The 20,334-nt window shown below is 44.7% G+C and overlaps 1 protein-coding gene across 1 annotated transcript in view; it reads left to right on the top strand.

The window, feature by feature from the left end:
* Positions 1–12,288, top strand: part of AGMO (alkylglycerol monooxygenase) — a 278,867-nt gene extending 266,579 nt beyond the window's left edge. The window contains exon 13 of the mRNA XM_030550694.1: positions 10,748–12,288. Coding sequence (XP_030406554.1) covers positions 10,748–10,828 — 81 coding nt within the window. The 3' untranslated portion in view covers positions 10,829–12,288. The remainder of the gene's footprint in view (positions 1–10,747) is intronic.
* The last annotated feature ends 8,046 nt before the right edge of the window (positions 12,289–20,334 follow it).

Raw genomic sequence — 20,334 nt, 5'->3', positions numbered from 1 at the left:
CTTTTGGCATGGCTAGCCAAGTAGGATGCAGTTTATGGCTTAGAACTTATGAGAGAAACCATTTGGACAGTCCCATCCCTGACAGAATGCTGAGAGAAATTCTCCAAGCTGCAGGCCACATGTGAGCCTCTGACCTCTTATTAGCACACCATGGGAGAGGTTAACAATTGTTGAGACTTCAGGCATCCCTTTGACATTCAAATAAAACAATACCAAGTAACCTTTCCAAAGCATAAGAATATTCCAGATATAGTGTCCTTTCAAATCTAGGATTCAATTTGGAAAAAAATCTTGTGATAGGAAAGATAATATATTTATCCAAAAATAGAACCTGGATTTTTTTTAAGCTTTTTACGTTCATTAATGATATAGTGGTGTGTAAAGTGTGTCACTTTTTTAACACAAAATTAACCATGAGATACCAACAGATTCTCACATCATTCTGAGGTCTTGCATGATTTAGTGAGAGTGGTATTCTTAAATGGCTGGAGTAATGTAAGAAATACATAAGATCAGCTTGCTGGTAAAGATGTGACTCATTGATCATGTAATGAGAAACTGTATTATAATATATTAGTATGGGAAAATTGATAATGAAAAGCTGGTCAGGAATTATTTATATGAAGCTCTTTGTAGAGTGGGTTAAATGTAGAGAGCCAGATCTATCTATCTTAGATACATCAGTGCCATCCATTACTGTGGTATATGAGCAGCTCACAATCTTCAATGTATTTATCCTCACAACACCGCCCCTGTGAAGTAAGGAAGTGCTGCTATCCCCATTGTACAGATCAGGAACTGAGGCACAGGGAGATTAAGGCTGTGTTTACACTTGAGCAGGGGATGTGATTCCCAGCTCAAGTACACATATTCAGTCTTGCTCTCATCAAACTAGCATGCTAACAATAGAAGTTTAGCCACGGTATCATGGGCAGCAGTGGGGCAAGCTAGTCACCTGGTGCACAAACCCATCTGCACCCTCTGAGTACATACTCAGTGTAGCTAGCCGTGCTAGCTTGCCACAGCCCAGGCTACCACAGCAAAGCTACTATTTTTAGCTAGCTTAATGAGAGGTAGGACAGGTATGGCTATGTGAGCTGGGAATCACACGTACACCCCCAGCTCAAAGCTCAGCACATAGACCTAACCTAAGTGACTTGCCAGTGGTCACACAGAAAGTCCGTGGCAGAACAGGAAATTGAACCTAGGTCTGTCAACTCCCAGAGTACCACTTAAAGGGGCAGCTGGGGATTCTCGTGATCTAGTATAATCTGGGGGTGGTAGATAGCTGTCTGTTCACCACCCACTCCCTTCTTATTGGTGTAGAGTACATGTCAGAGGCATGACAAGGGAGAGGCTGAAACACACTAGCTGCTCTAACTTATGACAGGGGCTGGTTCAACCTTGACCATCCCCAGGGCAAGGAGAAAAAATAGATTAGAGCCAGATTGTCTCCCCATCTCAGCTATGGTAAATACACCATAGACCCTTGCCCAAAGCACCCCACAAAGACTGGCTACAGCAACCAAACCCATATAATCACTATGAGATGTTGTCTAGGGTAAACATTCTTATTTCTCTCGACAGGGACTCATGAACATGCTGACTACAGGGGCCAGTTATTAGAGTTGAGGACTTCCTTTCAGACTATGTCTACACTATAAACACTAGCATTTGTAGTATGGACATTTCCTATGTCAATGGAAGGAGCTTTTACATCAATATAGTTGTTAATCCACCTTTCTGAGAGGCAGTAGCTAGGTCAATTGAAGAATGCTTTTGTTGACCTAGTTGAATCTACACTAGGGGTTAGGTCAATCTAACTAAGGTGCTCATGGCACAACATTTTTCACAGCCCTGAGCAACATAGTTAGGTGATCTAATTTCTGAGTGTTGATCAGGCCTCATTTCAAAGCAGCTAATCAAAAGAAGGGTTAGTAGCTTTGCCCATCTGAATGTAGTATGCTCAATAATGGGAACAGGGGTGTGATCAAGAAGAGGTGACTTTTGATCTGAGAAGTTTCCCAAATGAGAGTTACAAGACCATGACAGGACATGAGAACAAACAATGTGCTGAGAGTGGGACAGAAAGAAAAAGAGACCCAAAGCCAAAAATGGAGCTGCTTTTCCAACAGCAGGGCTGAACTAACCCAAACACATTTTCTCTGCCTTGGAACTAAAAATTACTCACAATTTACTGTTCTTGGCCTTGAAAGGAGTTTAGCCTGCAGGCTGGGATGTGTCTTGTCTGTCTAAAATGTGGATGGCAAAATTTTCCCTTTAGACCATCAGTGAATATTATCATATTTCTCTTCTCTTTGCCTGTCCAAAAGGCTTTTTTATGCAATGTAGACAACTTTGGCTAATCGTATCCATTTTTCAATGAAATGTTTAACTTCTTCCTGTGGCATTTTGGATTTAAGAACAATTATGGTCTCACATGAACTTCTCTCCTGGCTTCGTTTCCCCTAATCTTTTTTTAAAGCTTTTCTGGTGTTCACTTGTGCTGAAACTCCCTTCAACTTGTCACTCAATTGCTTTATCCCTTTCTTCACATTCTGTCCCTAGGTCACATTTTGCCTTAGTCACTGTAGCCAGATCTTTTCCACCATTTCTCTTTGACGTATGCAGCAGAGTTTTCCTGTCAGAGATCTAATGTCTTGGAGTAATTATATGGGGTTGGGAACTCTTTTCCACCCAGGAATAACTTTTGTTTTGGGACTTGAGGCATACAACCTTTTCTCAACAGAGTAATTAAGTGAGTAGAGATATTTTGCTTTGCAGGCATCTTGGGTCATTCTCCCTCCCCTCTCCTCCCCATCCCATTCCAAATAGCTAGTTCTTGGTCTTGTCCACCAGCTTTACTTTGCGTTTCCATCTCATGTACTGTCACAATGGCACCACTCTGAAATGAAAATACATTTACATAAATATTATTACTGCTAATACTGCAACCTTTCATTGTGAGATTGGACACTGTTACACCATTCTCTTTTCTAATGGTTCCTCTTCTTCAGATATTATTAGAGAAATATTGTAGTAACTGGAAAGAGAAACAAGGGGATTTATTTACTCCTAGGTCTTTAGCTGTTGCTAAGTAAATATTAAGTATTCAGAGGGTAGAACCCAATCCATAATTCTGTAATTTTACAAGTTCAGACACTTGAACGGAGTATGCTATCTGCAAGTCATTTCATTGTATGAGTTATATGATGTGATCATTGCAACAATAGGTATATGGACAGATTCATCCTTGGTGCCAATCCATTGAAGTGAATTTGTCCCATCATTGCAATAAAAGTTGATTCTCCAGAAAAAGAGGATTAAGAAATGTAGTATCTAAACTTTTTTTTAACCCATAAGCCTAACTGGCCAATAGCCCTAACTCTGTCCCTGGCAATGTACATATTCAGCACAAAAAACAATTCTAAACTTGATTAACTATCAAAACTCTGCAATAAACTATTGATTAAACTAAAATTAACTCCATGTGTCTTCATTTAAGGTGAAAAACTGCTCTTCATACATAATTTAGTTAATATTTTATTAAATGACTTAGTTCTCAGATGTCTGTTTTACCTTCTCTCTTGTGTTTTGAGTTATAAGTGATGCAATGATGTGTATATAATTATGCCTCATCTGCTGACAGACATAAAAGTAAATGAGATGTTGCTTCTCAATGGGTGCATTTCCTATAAAAAATATTTTAAAAAATAAACTCCACAGTCTTTGTAGTCAAGTATTACATTTCTGCAATGAACAGCTTCTAATAAAACTTTCAATCTCACTTGGCCTGTTGATGTACAGCAGATTAAACCAGTATGTTTACTAATTGAGACCATTTAAGATTTTGCCTAATTGCTTCTTTGAAAGCTTTATATTTTAATTTTACAATATTTTAAATCAAGTCAGATTTGTGAGAATTAGCAGCAGTCATCCATTCCTGTTACTTCTTAATCTTAGAATTTTAAGTGAAACTGAAAAATAGAAGATTTTAAAACAGAAATGAGATATGACGTTCAGCCTTTGCTACCTTTGCTGAGCTGTGATTATAAATAGAAACCCCATAAGTTTCTCAGAGTTGCTTACTAGTAATGGTTTGTTAGTGTATTAAAAACACTCATTCAGTACTTTTCATCTCCAATGAGCATAACTAGTTTGTTCCCAACAATCCTATGTGATGAATCTGCTAAGCAGTAATAGGTCAGTTGAGGGCAGTAAGATGAATCTGCCGCTGCTGCTCATCTTTTCTGCCCACTAGGGATATTAGTGTCAGTAAAGGATGATGGCAGCAGGTGAAAAATGTATGTTCTTGCCAACTCTTGGGATTTTTATTGCAAGTCTCTTAATGTTTGGTGTTTTCTCTTAAAGCCTCAGCTCTGGGAGTGATGTGGCTACATCAGAATCGCAGCTTTCATTTTTAAAAAGTAAATTTCAAGCCCTCATGGCTGTGGAGGCAAACTTGAAAATGTAAACAGTTCAAAAACCAGAAGGCAGATAAAATGACCCCACAAATTAATGAATGAAGAATAAACATGATTTTTGAACTACTCTCCTGATTTTGGGGAGTTTTCTCATGGTTTTTGAAAGCTTGGAGTTGGTAATACTTATGGGACCCACCAGGTGTTAGGGCATGGTGCACAAAGCAGACTACTAGGGTCTGTTTCAGGCAACGACAGCTGTACTATACCATTCTAGTAAAGGTATAGTAAGTCATATATACTATCTCCCTTGTATAGACAGGAAATTTTAGACAGACCATTCCAGTGAGTTAGCAAGGTCAAAGAGTATATTTTTGCAATACGCTTTTTACCTGCATGTTAAAATAAGGGATCAAAGCTGCTCCAGTGAGAGTTTCGCCAGTGACTACAATCAGAGCAGGTTCTCTGCTTAGTTTGTTTACCAGAATTAAACATTCAGAAAAGTGAGAGGAATATAAAATGAGACAACTTTGTGATATAAATCAGTGTCCAACAGCAGAGTTATAGACCAGTGTCTAAAGTAACAGGGTTGGGCTCCACCCTGTTTTTCTAGAAAAAAAGACAGTAGCAAGGCCTGATAGAAAAAAATTCGATGATAATACTGTAATCCAAGATGAAATGCTTGTGGGTGGATGAATCCATGTGTGTGTGTGTGTCTGAGATTTGTAAGTTATAGTGATGGCTGACAATTTACAGCTACAAAAGAGATCGGGTTCTTGGAATGAATTAGCACAACTGAAAAGCATAAGGTTGGACCATGTACTGAAGTTATTTTTAATAGGTTTTATAAATGAGTAAGCAGAATGTTTTCTTTTGTTGTTGTTTTTTTAAAACAGGAAACTGCCTCAGAGAAAGTCAGATATTATTTAGGTTTGGAAAAAGGAAGTTTATCTCTCAACATCAATTTAATTATTTATTGCACTTGCAGATCCAATATATTTTAAACTTGAATCAAGAATGTATGGAGTGGAGTACGCACACTTACTAGAGGGAATAATCTAAATATATATTGCAATACAATATTTTCAGGCAATCTTCAGACTGAACAACAACAAAAACAAGATGCAGAGAGTTGTTTTTTTCATTTGTTAGCAGAGTACAGTGTTGATGCAATCTCTAGCTTGCATTAACTCACATTTCATTACTGCTTCAATACAAGGTAAAAGTATAAATCTCAGCAGAGTCCCTGGGAGATAGTATTAATAGCAGAACAGTGGTGGCAAAGTTTTCTGTTTCAGCTTACAGGTACAATCAGACGATCAGCGATAGAAGTCAGAGCTTTTGAGGGACATGTCTGTGTAATAATTTGAAGGGGAATGGCCTTTCCTCTACTAATAAACTCTGTCAGTCAAAAATAAGAAAGTATGAGTTTTCTGAATTCCAAATTGGTAGATATCTTTGGCAGACTTTGAGTGGGGATTGTGTTCATGCAAAACCATCCTAACCTCAATTTTCTAGTCTAGAGACTTTTTTGAGAGGCGCAATAGTCTTGTGTTTGAAGCACTGGCTTGACACACATGAGATACAGTTTCAGTTCCCAGCTCTGCCACAAACCTGGGGTGAGTCTGGAGTGACCTGAGGGTGAGTCACATAGTCTCCCATTCCTGCCTCTGTAAAATGGGCATACTAACATTTCCTGTGCTCTTTGAGGCACAGGAACTCTCCTGAGTTATGTATTTGTACAGTGGTTAGCACAAGGGGTTCAGATCTCAGCTGGGGCCTTTTGAGGCTACTGTAGTACTCTTTAGTAAACAAGGAGAGTTTAAAGCTCTCCAACATAGAGGAGAAAAGGTCTGTATAGCATATTCCTCTTACTTTTTCATCATTTGTTAGTAATTAAATGTAAAACTAATGAGCTATGCTCTATAGCAAGAAGCCACTACAGGAGTAAACTACTGGTGCTCAAAAGATGGTTGAAGAGATGTAGCTTTCAACCTTGTGCATCACAACACATCCAAGGCATGCACCAATAGCCTATTAGTGCACGTTATCATGGCTTGTTGCTATATTATAAACTGTTTGGAGTGCTGAGAAGTGATTAAAGCAGGACTTAAGTAGTTAACATACAAAACGGGGAGAGAGGCTTGGTCTATGCTTAATAGTTAGATCAACATAACTATGTCGCTCGGGGTTTGAAAAAAATCACATCCTCATGCACCGTAGCTAGGCCAACCTAACCCTCCATGTGGACATGGGTAGCTCAGTGAGGAATCAACCAAGCTACCACTGCCTGGGGAGACAGATTACCTACAGCGACAGAAAAACCCTTTCCGTTGCTGTGGGGAACCGCTACACTATGGCACCCAGCAGCATAATTACAGTGCATAGCTGTGGCACTGTAGCACCCATAGTGTAGACAAGGCCTGAGTCAACAAATTACTCAAGCCCATGCCTAGCTATAAATTCCATTGAAACCAATGGGACTATTCATGTGCTGAAAGTTAGGCATGTGTTTCAGTACCGTGCTGAATTGGGTCCTGGTGTCTTAGCCCTTTAGGACGCCGAGCATTCCTGTGAGCTCCCTTAGTTCTCATTGAAATCGGTGGGAGCTGAGGGCACTTAGCACCATGCAGAAGTGTGCAGCACCTTACAGGATTAACCCCTCCTTCTCTAGAAATGCCCAGTCTGTATGATCGGAGTTAGACTGTCTTTCTAAGAATTGCAAGGGAAATACAACTTTAAAGAAATCAAAGTGCCAGTGAAAACTGAATGCATGACCTACCAAAAGAAAGAAAGAAAAGTAACATCTACTTCCTTTCCCACTCCATACACTTCCAAACCCCGTAGCCAGCACATAGCCTGAGAAATCAGGCTGGGCATTGGGGAGATGAAGCGTAAGGAATTCCCCTCCTCCCTCCGGTTGGTCTACAGGCACTGTTTTAGCTTTTTAGTCACAGCAGTGTCTAAGGCCTCTGCACTCCACCTCCACATGGGAAGTGGCTGCTCAATCTGCATTGTTGCTGATTTACTAGTGCTGGACTGCTTCTCTATGCCCTGATGCTGCCCAGCCCCAAAAGAGCACACAGGAAGTACCGACCCATGCACATTCTTTCCAAATCCTGATTTCCAGCAGAGCTGCAGCAGGTCTCCTGCATCTCTCCTCTCTCTTCTAGCTAACTCTGCCCCCTCCAACTGATTTATGTGTAAAAACAGGAAGATCTCTGTAAAACTACAAAAACAACAAGGAGTCTGGTGGCACCTTAAAGATTAACAGATTTATTTGGGCATAAGCTTTTGTGGGTAAAAAAAAAAACACTTCTTCAGATGCATCTGAGGTTTTTTACCTACGAAAGCTTATGCCCAAATAAATTGGTTAGTCTTTAAGGTGCCACCGGACCCCTTGTTGTTTTTGTGGATACAGACTAACACTGCTACCCCCCGATACTGTAAAACTAGTGATCAGTGCTAGTATCACAACCAATAAGCTCATGTATTCGAGGAATCTGGAGTACTATGCACAAACACTCTCTTATCGATGTGGAACACTTGTACCACCACTTAGGTATTTATTCGAAAATTTACACTCATGTTTATAAGCAACTGGCCCCCTTGAAAAAGATGCTAAGAATGGCTTTATTACTAGCGTTGACAGAACAAAGCCATTTTCAACATCTTGGCAGAAAGCATTTTGAGACCCATTAGAAGCAAATCTGAAGGATTCTTTCTTTAATGATTTTTAGAAAACTTTTATCTTGTCTACTGTAGCTGTTAAATCATTGCCAGCACCAGCTCAAGTGGAACCTAATGCTGATAACTGTCTTCATTATCAAGTCAGTTGCCTAATGTGGATAGGTCATTAGTATCATACCAAACCTACCTGTGCATGTGCAGTGAAGATTATTTCAGCACGAAGCAATGAGATATTTACTAAGAGTATATGCTTTGATTATAGACATAGACCTAATCCAGAACGAAACAGTATATGATCTAGCAATTGTAAAACAAGTACGGTGCACATCTTCAGACACAGACTATGCAGTGCCAGTGTGATCAAATGCTAAAAAGGAAATAAAAACCCTAGGGAGGATATGAGACTAGAGTTATCTCATCCAAAAAGCCCAAACTCCACCTTTTATACATTGACTGGATCCCTGCAAACATACTTGTAACATAATTAATGATAACTAATCCTGGAAATGCATATCAGAAACAGAAACATTGCTAAATATGGGACTGTGGTTTTAAAACCATTCTGGTAAGAGGCCTTGGAGAGACATAATATATACAGGGTTTTTTGTTTTTTTTTTGTTACTATTGTTGTGATCCAGCTGCCATGCAAACTACATCTATTTATATTAAATAAGTTTTCCTCATTCATCAATGTAAACAAGAGGCAATATGGTGGACTATTTAAAGCATCAATTGTCAGCAACAAAATTATAGTACAAAAGGGGAAACTTGACTTACACTAAGGATTTTAGAACCATTTACAATCTTGCAAGTTTAAGCCTTAATCCTGCATTGAGATTTAACAGGAGCATCCCAAGATTTCATATGCACTAAGAGCCCAAATCTGCAATGCCCTAGTCAAATGAGCAGTCCTTATCTGCATGAATAGTTCTATTTAGACTAAAGTGGACAATTTAAATAAGTAAGAGAGTTTATATGAAAAGAACCTAATGAAAATATGGACGTGTTTGAAAGAGGGTGTCCCCTGTCCATCAGGATAAATAACAGATATGAAGTTTAATTTCATAGTTAGCTGGGTAATAATACTACCGAAGTCCCTGGTAGCAATTGCTATAATTAAGATTGTAAAACAGTTTCCATTATAAATCTGTTTTCACTAGCTAGAGCATTCTGAAAAATTCATCTTTTGGGCTAAAATGTACCAGGCACGATTGCTGCCCACTGTACTTTTTTTTTTAATTTGGTGAAACTATCAGTTATTCTGGGGGAGGGGAAGTATTTTCCCATTGCTTAAAAAAACAAACAAACAAACAAAAAACCTAACCATGCTTTTTTTTCCTTTTCTTTTAATCAGACTATGACAAAAATGGTTGAACTTTGAAAATTGACATGTAAATAATTTTTAGTGAGGGGCAAGGAATAAAGAGTCTAGACAGGGAATGGGAATTTCCAGGTGAATAGTCTGGAAAGTATATGTTGAATTTATACAGCAGAAAATGTCAGTAGCCTGCAATGGGGTTACTATGAGGGAGGCACACTATGCATGCCTGCACAGTTTAGGAAGTGCACATTTTTCCATAATCTGTTCAAAGGTAGCAGTCAGATACATTTATGCTCCATCCTGTTGTCCACACCCTTTATACTCTAGTGTTATTTTACTGTGATCATTAGATCACACAATCTGTTTACAATTCTCAGGCTTTGTTGCACAGAATGTACTGGAGGATCCAGAGAAAATTAAAATCTATGATTATGCAGTGGGCTTCTGCTCAGTTTCTCAATTGGCTTTAGGTCAGCTTTGTGGCAGTGGAGCAGCAGAGAACTGTTGTGATTCAGGGGTGGATTTGGCCCCTTTATATTTATATTCTCTGCAGTTTTTTCCCACTGGTGCAGCCTTTCTGTTTCATGAGTGCAGTACTTTGCATTTAATATTAGCAACCCTGAACTTAGTAGGCATTGAATCAATAATTTTATAGAACTCTAAGCCAAACTCATTCTGCAGAGTGTGATTTCTCATTCTGGATATATTAACTATAATATGAAATACTCCCCCACAAGCATATGTGGCATTCTTTAACAAACTCACAATAAAGAGTTTAATTTTGAAAAAGAGAAGAAGGAACTGCATCACCCCATTTAAAAATACGCCTGTGATTTTTTCCCCAACTTATAACAGTAATAACAATCTCAGCTGAGGACATTTCCTGGGGCTTAATGGCCCATGGCTGTGCTTCAGGTGATCATCATCTACCAGCCGGTCATTAATCCCCTAGAAATGCCCCGTTCCTCAGTCATTATTGCTTAAATATGTTTCTTCTCTAAGTAAAATACTTCTATATTTAATGGATCTTCCAGGGATAGATGTGTTCTTTTAGTGGTGGGGACTGAAAGAAGTTTAGTAACATGTCAAGGAAGTGGTAACTATGAGAAGGAGAGAAAAACTCTTTCCATAGAATTCCTAAAGCCTGTAGACTCCAACATCTATTTTTTTCCATAATTTAACAATATGCCTGGAATTCTTATATAGATGTGTCTCTTGGGAGAGTTCTGCTTTTTATCCATTTACCATAATTACTATATAATTTTTTATTAAGAAAGCTTGTATAATGTTTTTCACTCTGTGCTTTATATTGTAGGTTTTATTTTCACTCTGCATTGCATTCTGGGGAGTACAAATTATGAAGCCACTCATCTCAAATACAGCAAAATATCACTGAATTATGGAAAAAGCCCTTTGGAATATGCTTCGAAGTTTCTTGGAACAAGTTGATGGTGCCTCTTTCTGAAATGCAAGCATTTCACATAGGCTAAGTAGGAATCATGTTGTTTTATGAAGGTTTGAAAGATGCATTAAAAATAGTAATCTGTTTTTATTTGATCTTTTAGATATTTATTCTCCTGCCTACCCAAGTTAAATTAAGGGTCTTTCTATTTTTTTCTTATGCTTTCACAGCATTTTTTTTAACATTCAAGGGATCACATTCTTAAAAAGCATGTAAAAATAATAGCATTTTTAATCACTTTATTAGTATGTAACCATATGTGGAAAGCATTCTTTACAATAGAAATAATTAAAATCATATTTGTTGCAACCTGGTAATCTCCATAGAGACTAAGTCTAAAAGAATGTGAATGTAAATTTTTCCATACTGATTGAATTACAGTAGAATCTCAACACCATGCCCAATTGTGTGTTCATAACATGTAGTTATATAAGGACGAGTAGTTGAGACAGAAAAATTATTACAAACAGCAGGATAAAATAACTCTGACTTGCATTAATTGAAATGTTTTCAATTAACTAGATTATATATATGTTGTGTAATGCAGACTTGCAGTCTACGTGAATTTGTTTAAGAAGTATACCTGCATTTGCCAACAACTTTAGGGCTGATCTCACTAACACCGACATTGCTCCATTGACTGAAGAAACTCCTGTCACAAGGTGTTTGCAGGATCAGGTTGTTAATTTCTAGTAATCCCCCCACTCCTCCCATCAAAGTAATCCTGAGGGAGATGGATCTATTTTCCTGTCTGAGGTGCTATTTTGATTATTTCTGTAGATATAGGAAAACTGGGGAAAAAAAGAAGAGAAGGGAGGCTCCAAACAGCAAGATTAGCAAAAATAGAAGAGCTGGGTTGTTTTTCTTTCCTTATGTTCTTCCAACTTTTAGTCGGTCCAAGACTAAAAAAAGAAAATACTTAAAATTAAGTAACTAAAAAACTTTAGGATGCCTTGCAAGCTTCAAACTGGTAAAAATACCTGGATTAAAATGTAGTTATATTGTTTTTTGTTTTTTCATTTTCTCTACAGTACAAAGATATATTAATAGAGAGCTTGGATATGCATAAATATCCTGATTTTAGTCAACCCACAGTTTTAGACTTAGGTGTAGCAGAGAATTGACACCAGCTTTTACAAGTTGGATGCCTCCAATTGGCCACTTAACTCTATATTTAAATAAAATTGGCTTGATTTTCAGTGGTGTTGAGCATCAGGCCTATTTTTTTTTAGGTGCCTCCCTTGAGGCACCCAAATTTGAGGCCAAAATTTTCAGTCAATTTGAAAGTCAAATTGCCTGTGTCTATCACTTAGGGCTATGCTAAATCCCTAAAATATGTCTAATTGGGAAAACAGATGTCAGTTTGAGTAGAGATGAGTCTAAGATGCAATGTCTGGTTCTTCTTCGAGTGATTGCTCATATCCATTCCAGTTAGGTGTACGCGCCGCGCGTGCACATTCGTCGGAAAACTTTTACCCTAGCAACTCAGTGGGCCGGCAGGTCGCCCCCTAGAGTGGCGCCACCATGGCGCTCCATATATACTCCTGCCGGCCCACCCGCTCCTCAGTTCCTTCTTACCGCCCGTGTCGGTCGTTGGAACAGTGGAGCGCGGCTTAGCTGACCTCCACTTCCCTAGCTACTCGTTTTCTCGTATATAATTATGCAGTTATAACACTTTTATATAGATATTTGTATGGTTATACGTGTTTCTTTGCTAACATGGTTAGTTTAGTTAGCGGGGTTCAGGAAGTAGCCCCTTCCATGAGCCCAGTGCCGGAGCCATGAATGGCTCACCGGGTTTTCAAAAGGGGCCCGGCTTGCCAGAAGCCGCGGCCGAAGAGAGACCTACATGACTCCTGTTTGAAGTGCCTCAGGGAATCACACTTGACAGATAAGTGCCCCATTTGCAAGGCTTTTAAGCCGAGAACAAAAAGGTGCGGGACTTTCACTTGCCCCTCCACCTTGGGCGCGGAGCGACGTTCAAGCGGCGGGCAGAAGCGCCTCCTCGGCACCGGACCCCGCCGGTACCACCAAGGCCTTTCGGCACCGACCGTCGCCGGCACCGATGTCGACTCGGCACCGTTCCCTTCTTCCGAGGTCGAGAGAGTCTACGATTCCTGCTGGTGACTGGCGGCTCCCCGGCACGCGCCGTGGTTGAGCCCCCTGCTCCCGCTACTTCCGTGCCACCTGCATCGCAGCCAGAGAGCTCGCCTCAGTTGCGTTATCCGGCCTGCAGAGGCACCGATGACTTCGGCTCCGTCGATTCCAGTCCCCCAGGACCAGGGAATCCGGTGCCTGGCAGCTCCCCGGCTCGCGCCGTGGTAGAGCTTACTGCTCCTGCTGCTTCTGTGCCAGCTGCACCACAGCTAGACAGCTCGTCTAAGATGGCTCGCCCGGCACCGACGACGTCGGCACCGTCGATCCCGGTCCCACGAGGGCCGTAGAATCCGGTGCCTGACGGCTCCCCGGCACGCGCCGTGGTTGAGCGTATTGCTCCTGCTGCTTCCGTGCCAGCGGCACCGCAGCCAGAGAGCTCGTCTAGTCGGATCGCCCGGCGCTGACACCTACTACGGCACCGATGACGTCGTCACCGTCGATCCCGGTCCCATAAGGGCCGTAGAATCCGGTGCCTGACGGCTCCCCGGCACACGCCGTGGTTGAGCGTATTGCTCCTGCTGCTTCCGTGCCAGCGGCACCGCAGCCAGAGAGCTCGTCTAGTCGGATCGCCCGGCGCTGACGCCTGCTACGGCACCGATGACGTCGTCACCGTCGATCCCGGTCCCACAAGGGCCGTGGAATCCGGTGCCTGACGGCTCCCCGGCACGCGCCGTGGTTGAGCGTATTGCTCCTGCTGCTTCCGTGCCAGCGGCACCGCAGCCAGAGGGCTCGTCTACGTCGGATCGCCCGGCACCGACACCTGCTGCGGCACCGATGGCGTCGGCACCGTCGATCCCGGTCCCACACGGGCCGTAGAATCCGGTGCCTGACGGCTCCCCGGCACGCGCCGTGGTTGAGCGTATTGCTCCGGCTGCTTCCGTGCCAACGGCACCGCAGCCAGAGGGCTCGTCTACGTCGGATCGCCCGGCACCGACACCTGCTGCGGCACCGATGGCGTCGGCACCGTCGATCCCGGTCCCACAAGGGCCATAGAATCCGGTGCCTGACGGCTCCCCGGCACGCGCCGTGGTTGAGCGTATTGCTCCGGCTGCTTCCGTGCCAACGGCACCGCAGCCAGAGAGCTCGTCTACGTCGGATCGCCCGGCACCGACACCTGCTGCGGCACCGATGACGTCGGCACCGTCGATCCCGGTCCCGCAAGGGCCGTAGTATCCGGTGCCTGACGGCTCCCCGGCACGCGCCGTGGTCGAGCTAATTTTCCGGCTGCTTCCGTGCCAACGGCACCGTGGCCAGAGGGCTAGTCTAAGTCGGATCGCCCGGCACCGACACCTGCTGCGGCACCGATGACGTCGGCACCGTCGATCCCGGTCCCGCAAGGGCCGTAGAATCCGGTGCCTGACGGCTCCCAGGCACGCGCCGTGGTTGAGCTCCTGTTCCGGCTGCTTCCATCGGCGCCGTCGATTCCAGTCCCACAAGGGCTATCGAATCCGGTGCCCGACGGCTCCCCGGCACGCGCCGTGGTTGAGCGTATTACTCCCGCTGCTTCAGTGCTGACGGCACCCCAGCCAGACGGCTTATATAACTCGGTTCTCCCGGCACCGGCACCTACCGAAGCTCTGATGACCTCGGTACCGTGGATCCCGGCCCACGAGGGCCGTCGAATCCGGTGCCTGACAGCTCCCCAGTACGCACTGTGGTTGAGCCTGCTGTTCCCTGCGCGCCGGAGATGTTACCAACGGCGAGGGCTCTCAGTGCCATGACGGAGTCAGTGCTGCCTGACCCGGGCACCGCCGGTACGGGTAATACAGTCTCTTCAAGGGACTGTCCCCTGTCAGTACAGCAGAGCGGCACCGTCCATGATCACGGTCCCGCAGACGCTCCAAGTCCTGTCGGCACGCCGGACACCACTGGCAGTTCCGGTACTGTTTTCCTCGGTACTGGTCACACTCACTGCACCGGTCGGTATCCCGTTCGCCGACCCGCTATCGGCACCGTTCCGACATCTGGCACCGGGGCAGGTACCTTGACTCCTGTAGCTCTTCTCCGAGCCTCGAGATCTCGGTCGACCTCCCGACACCGTTCTGGTTGCAGGTCTGGATCTCGTTCCAGGTACCGATACGCCTCCCGATGCCGGTCCCCGGTGCCGAGTTGGGCAAGGTCCGAGTGAGTCAGAGACTCGGCCCGTGCCCTCTTTTAGTACCTCCAGCATCCGTGTCACCCCATATGCGCGGATTTTATGCTCAGGACCACGATTCTGATATCATGGCCAGCGGGCGCCAGCCCTGAAGCAGAAAGAGCCTTGGCGAATGCAAGGTGTACTCTGCAGGGGCCCTGCACCTCTGGGTAGCAAAGCAACAAGCCTTGCTTAGCTGCGATAATTATAGCACCTGGGTGGAGGAGTTTCTCCCTCGAACCTCCCACCTAGAGTTCGCTGCCGTCTTGGAGGACGGGGGAAAGAATTTACCCTTTGTTGGTAAAGGCATCTTCGCGGCAGAGACAGCCCCAGACTGCGAAGCCTGCTGGACAATAGAGTCCTAATGCGTCTCAGCATGTATACGCCTGCGACCAAACGCAGGCCTTTATGGCCCCAGCCGCCATACTCTATGCCTAGCCAGAGGCAGAACTCTGGAAAACGGCAAGGCCAAGGTGGTCGCAGACAAACGTCAGGCCCCCTAAAAAGCCAAAGTCAAGGTCCCTCGCAATTACCACTGGGACCAAAGACGGACCTTCCAAGGTTCGCCGGAGGGCGGTGTACCAGTCGCAGGACGGGATCCTGATCCCGCTTTCTCCTGGCATGGCCCCAGTTACTTTAGATCGCTGGGTCCTGAGCACGATGGAGCATAGGTACCACCTTTAAATTGCTCCAGCCCTGTCCCCCTTCAGCGGACGAAAGGGGCTAGGGGTTTTACTCCCGTTATGCCCTAGTCCCCCACTCGACCACAGGTCTCAGACCTCCCTGGTCCTGCATGGACTCAACCGGTTTGGGATAAGGTTGAAGTTCTGCATGGTATCCCTGGGAACCATTATTCCATCCTTGCCTCCGGGGGGCTACTATGCCGCCCTGGATAGGAAGGACGCGTACTTTCGCAATGCCATCTTCCCTCCGCATGGGAGATGCCTCCGCTTTATAGCCAGCGGTGAATACTCCCGGTTTACGGCCATAGTCGCCGCCTACCGTAGCTATGTCGGATATGCGTTTTTCCGTATTGGGACGATTCGCTTATCCGAGGAGACTCTGACACACAAACCACTCAGCCCGTGGGCATCGTCACGGTCTTATTCACAGATCAAGGCCTGATGATTACTTTAGAGCAATCCGCTCTGGTTCCCACGCAGAGGTTGGGCTTCCTAGGGGCTATCTTGGTCTCCTACCTAGCCGGAGCCTGCTTATCGCAACTGCGGTTTTAGGCGATGGCATCAATCATCTGAGGTCTGAAGGCTTTCCCAACGACCTCAGCTCGTTCTTGTCTCAGTCTCCTGGGCCCATGGTTGCCCGCAAGTTTGTAACCAAACGCGCCAAGCTCCGCCTCCGTCCTCTCCAAGTCCGGCCCACCTCGGCGTACCGCTTGCACAGGGAGCCAATGGTCATGGTAGTCACCGTTCCCTCGAACGCCTTAGGCTCCCTAGAGTGGTGGCTAACTCCCTCCTTGGTGTGGACAGGATGCGGTTTCATCCGCCCCAGCCCTCACTGCCCCTGACGGCGGACGCATCATCTCTCTGCTCGAGTGCTCATGGTCACCTCCGAGCTTAAGGCCTTCGGTCTTCTAGGGAGCTGGCATTCCTCATTAATGCCCCAAAAATGAGAGTAGTCCGCCTGGCATGCCAGGGGTTCCAGCGGCAGCTGCGAGGCCGTTGTATCTCGATGTTTACAGCCAACACAATGGCCAGGTGCTTCATAAGCATTCAGGGGGGACATAGTCCTCCCCCCTTTTTTTCGTCAGGAGGCCATCCATTTCCGGGTCTTTTGCATGGCCCACTCGATGGAGCTGGCGACGTCCTTTCTCCCAGGCGTTCGGAACGTCTTATCTCTTTGACTCAGCAGGTCTTTCCTGTCTTACGAGTCATCACTCTGCCCCATGTGAGGCGTCCCGCTTTCCGGAAGTGGAAATGGTTCCTCACACAGACCTGTTCGCTCACCGCGAGTGCAGGAAATGCCAGGTGTTCTGCTCCTTCCAAGGTCTCTCCTCGGAATCGATCTTGGACGCATTCCTGATGCCGTGGAACGGCCAACTGCATTATGCCTTCCCGCTGTTCCCACTGGTTCGTTACGCACTGACATACCACGTTGCTCGGCCTGTCAGCCCAGACCTCATCACTCAGGGCAATGACAGGCTTCGTCACTTGGACCTGCAGCCTCTTCGCCTCACGTACCTGAGTCGGGGTGACAGGCAGCCTTCCGCCTGGTCAACGTACCAAGCCAGGTGGAAGCGTTTCCTTTACAGCTGCAGTACGCTCGATCTTGCTCCTGCTGAGGTCTCGATCCCCTCTATTTGGCCTGCCTCTGGCCTTCAGCGGCAGGATCTGGCGGTATCATCGCTGAGCATACTCTCAGCAGCCATCCCTACCTTCCAGCAGGCTAAGATGGACGTTCAGTGTCCCACTATGGGTTCGAGGTCCCTCAAGGGCTTGGAGCGCTTGCACCCTCGGGTGCGCCGCCCAGCCCCGCCCTGGGGCCTCAACCTAGTCTTGGCCAGACGGGTCTCTGAGATCAGAGCTCTTACGAAGGTTCCACAAAGACAAGGTGCAGTTATGACCGCACCCGGCTTTCCTCCCTAAGGTGTTTTGGCCTTTCATGTTACCTACAGCTCAACGCAATGGGCATAACCGTTGCACTCCTTGGACATCTGTGGAGTGCTCGCATTATGTTGTGCTGACAGAATCATTTCCTAAGGTGCCCCAGCTCTGCCCCGGTAGCGGGCCAAAGGGAGGGCTTGCTTGTTTTCCTCTCAGAGGATCTCATCTTGGGTGATGGCGGACATCCCCACTTGTTATGATTTGGCTCATATTTCCCCAAGCCACATCACCGTGCATTCTACCAGGGCTCAGGCTTCATCTGCCGCCTTGCTGGCTCGTGTTTCTACCCACGAGACCTGTCACGAAGCTCCATTGGTCCTCGGTCCTTACCTTTGCTTCGCAGTATGCCTGGTTCAAGAGAGGCTGTAGCCTCTGGCTCGGCAGTTTTATTCTGCCACATTTCACTCCGACCCCACCGCCTTTGTAAGGCTTGGGATTCACCTAACTGGAATGGATATGAGCAATCACTCGAAGAAGAAAAGACGGTTACTCACCTTTGTAACTGTTGTTCTTCGAGATGTGTTGCTCATATCCATTCCGCACCCGCCCTCCTTCCCCACTGTCGGAGTAGCCGGCAAGAAGGAACTGAGGAGCGGGTGGGCCGGCAGGAGTATATATGGAGCGCCATGGTGGCGCCACTCTAGGGGGCGACCTGCCGGCCCACTGAGTTGCTAGGGTAAAAGTTTTCCGACGAATGTGCACGCGCGGCGCGTACACCTAACTGGAATGGATATGAGCAACACATCTCGAAGAACAACAGTTACAAAGGTGAGTAACCGTCTTTTCAGATCTTTCATAAAGTGTGGGAATGTTTGAATCCAGGATTTTGATTCAAACCCTTTTCTAATTTGTATAATTAAAAGATGAACAAATTGTCCCTTGGAAATGTTAGAAGAATTAATATAAAAGTATTTTGCTTAAGTCTTTAATTCATAAATTTATTCATATTTTGGTAGAATTCTAATATCTGATTAAGAGATTAGATAAATGAAATCATATATTTCTAAATCAGATTGTGTAAATGTGATCTAGTTGTTAAAACACAGGCATAGTAGCCAACAAATCTAGATTTTAGTCCCAGTTTGTGACCTTGGGCACATAATTTAGTTGCTCTGTGCCTCAGTTTCCCCATCTTTGAAATTGAGATAGAAGTACCTACCTCACAAGAGTGTTGCAAGGTTCGATTTAAATGATGTGGGTAGGTACCATGGAGATGAGTGTGCTTTGTTATTCTAAATGACACACATTTTATATTTAAATGTATTCACCCATCAGTAGCAATCTTTCAAAGATCCATAAACAGAATAATCTCATTGGAGTACCACTGGAAGGAAAGGAAAAAAATGGCTGATTGAGCTAAAACTCCGCAGGGTGCAGCCGACCTTCAGGTTCCCATGTTTCTGAATACATTGTGTGCACTAGAAATATGTATTTGATATGTATAATATTGAAATAGCCACATGGATATTTTATTCTGATTATAATTTATTAAATTAATTTTAAAATTATCCTAACCAGTGTCTTATTTATATGTAATAATGAAAAGAACATGTCGTCTAAGGTAAGTACAGGTTAAGACTTTGGACTGTCAAATTATTTCACATTTTACATGAAAATCTTCAGAATTCACAGGGAGAGTCTAAAAATAAATTCAGTCATGCAAAGAAAAGAGAGTCAGAAATTTAAAAAAGTAAAGTCATTTATGATGGAATACCAGGGCCGAATTCTGTGCTGTGCCTCCTGGATAATTCATCCTTGGTGGAGGGGCAAAGGTCGTTTCATACAAAACACTCCAGCAATTGCCTACACCATCCCTTCCAACTTGCAGCCATTCCCAGAGCATGTCCAAATACTGGAGTCTGAGAGGTGGTTGCTGCCTATTGGGCGTGCTCTAAATCACCATAAGAAAGGGTGGTAGCAGAGCCCAGAATCAGGCCCCTACTTCCTATATCAAGCTGAGTTGAGAGTTGAGGTTAAATTATTAGATGTCTACCATTTCCCCCATTCCTCTTTAAAGTGCAGTGTGTTGTAGTTATTTGGAAACATTTAAATATTCTTTTATTACTCTATGTGAATTTTTTTCTCCAGGTATCGACTAATAGCACTGAGCAGAACAAGACCCATTCAAATGCTGAAAATGAATCAGCCAGCCAGGGAAAACCACTCTCACACATTAGAAAGGGAGACAGTAGCTTTGCATGGTCACATAATATCTCGTTAGTCTGGGGCTGGCACAAACTGGCCCACAGAACTGTCTCTGCTTCCCAGTACCCCTGACCTCCTAGATAGATAGATATATAAAAAGAGCAATCATATCCCCCCTCAACCTAAAGAAGGTTGAGGGGGGATATGATTGCTCTTTATAAATATATCAGAGGGATTAATATCAGGGAGAGAGAGGAATTATTTAAGCTTAGTACCAATGTGGACACAAGAACAAATGGTTATAAACTGGACACTAGGAAGTTTAGACTTGAAATTAGACGAAGGTTTCTAACCATTAGAGGAGTGAAGTTCTGGAACAGCCT

The sequence above is a fragment of the Gopherus evgoodei genome, chromosome 2 (genome assembly GCF_007399415.2).
Source record: "Gopherus evgoodei ecotype Sinaloan lineage chromosome 2, rGopEvg1_v1.p, whole genome shotgun sequence".
Classification (NCBI taxonomy): Eukaryota; Metazoa; Chordata; order Testudines; family Testudinidae; genus Gopherus; species Gopherus evgoodei.
Note: the sequence above shows the minus strand (reverse complement) of the source record. Positions and strands in the feature narration are given on the sequence as shown.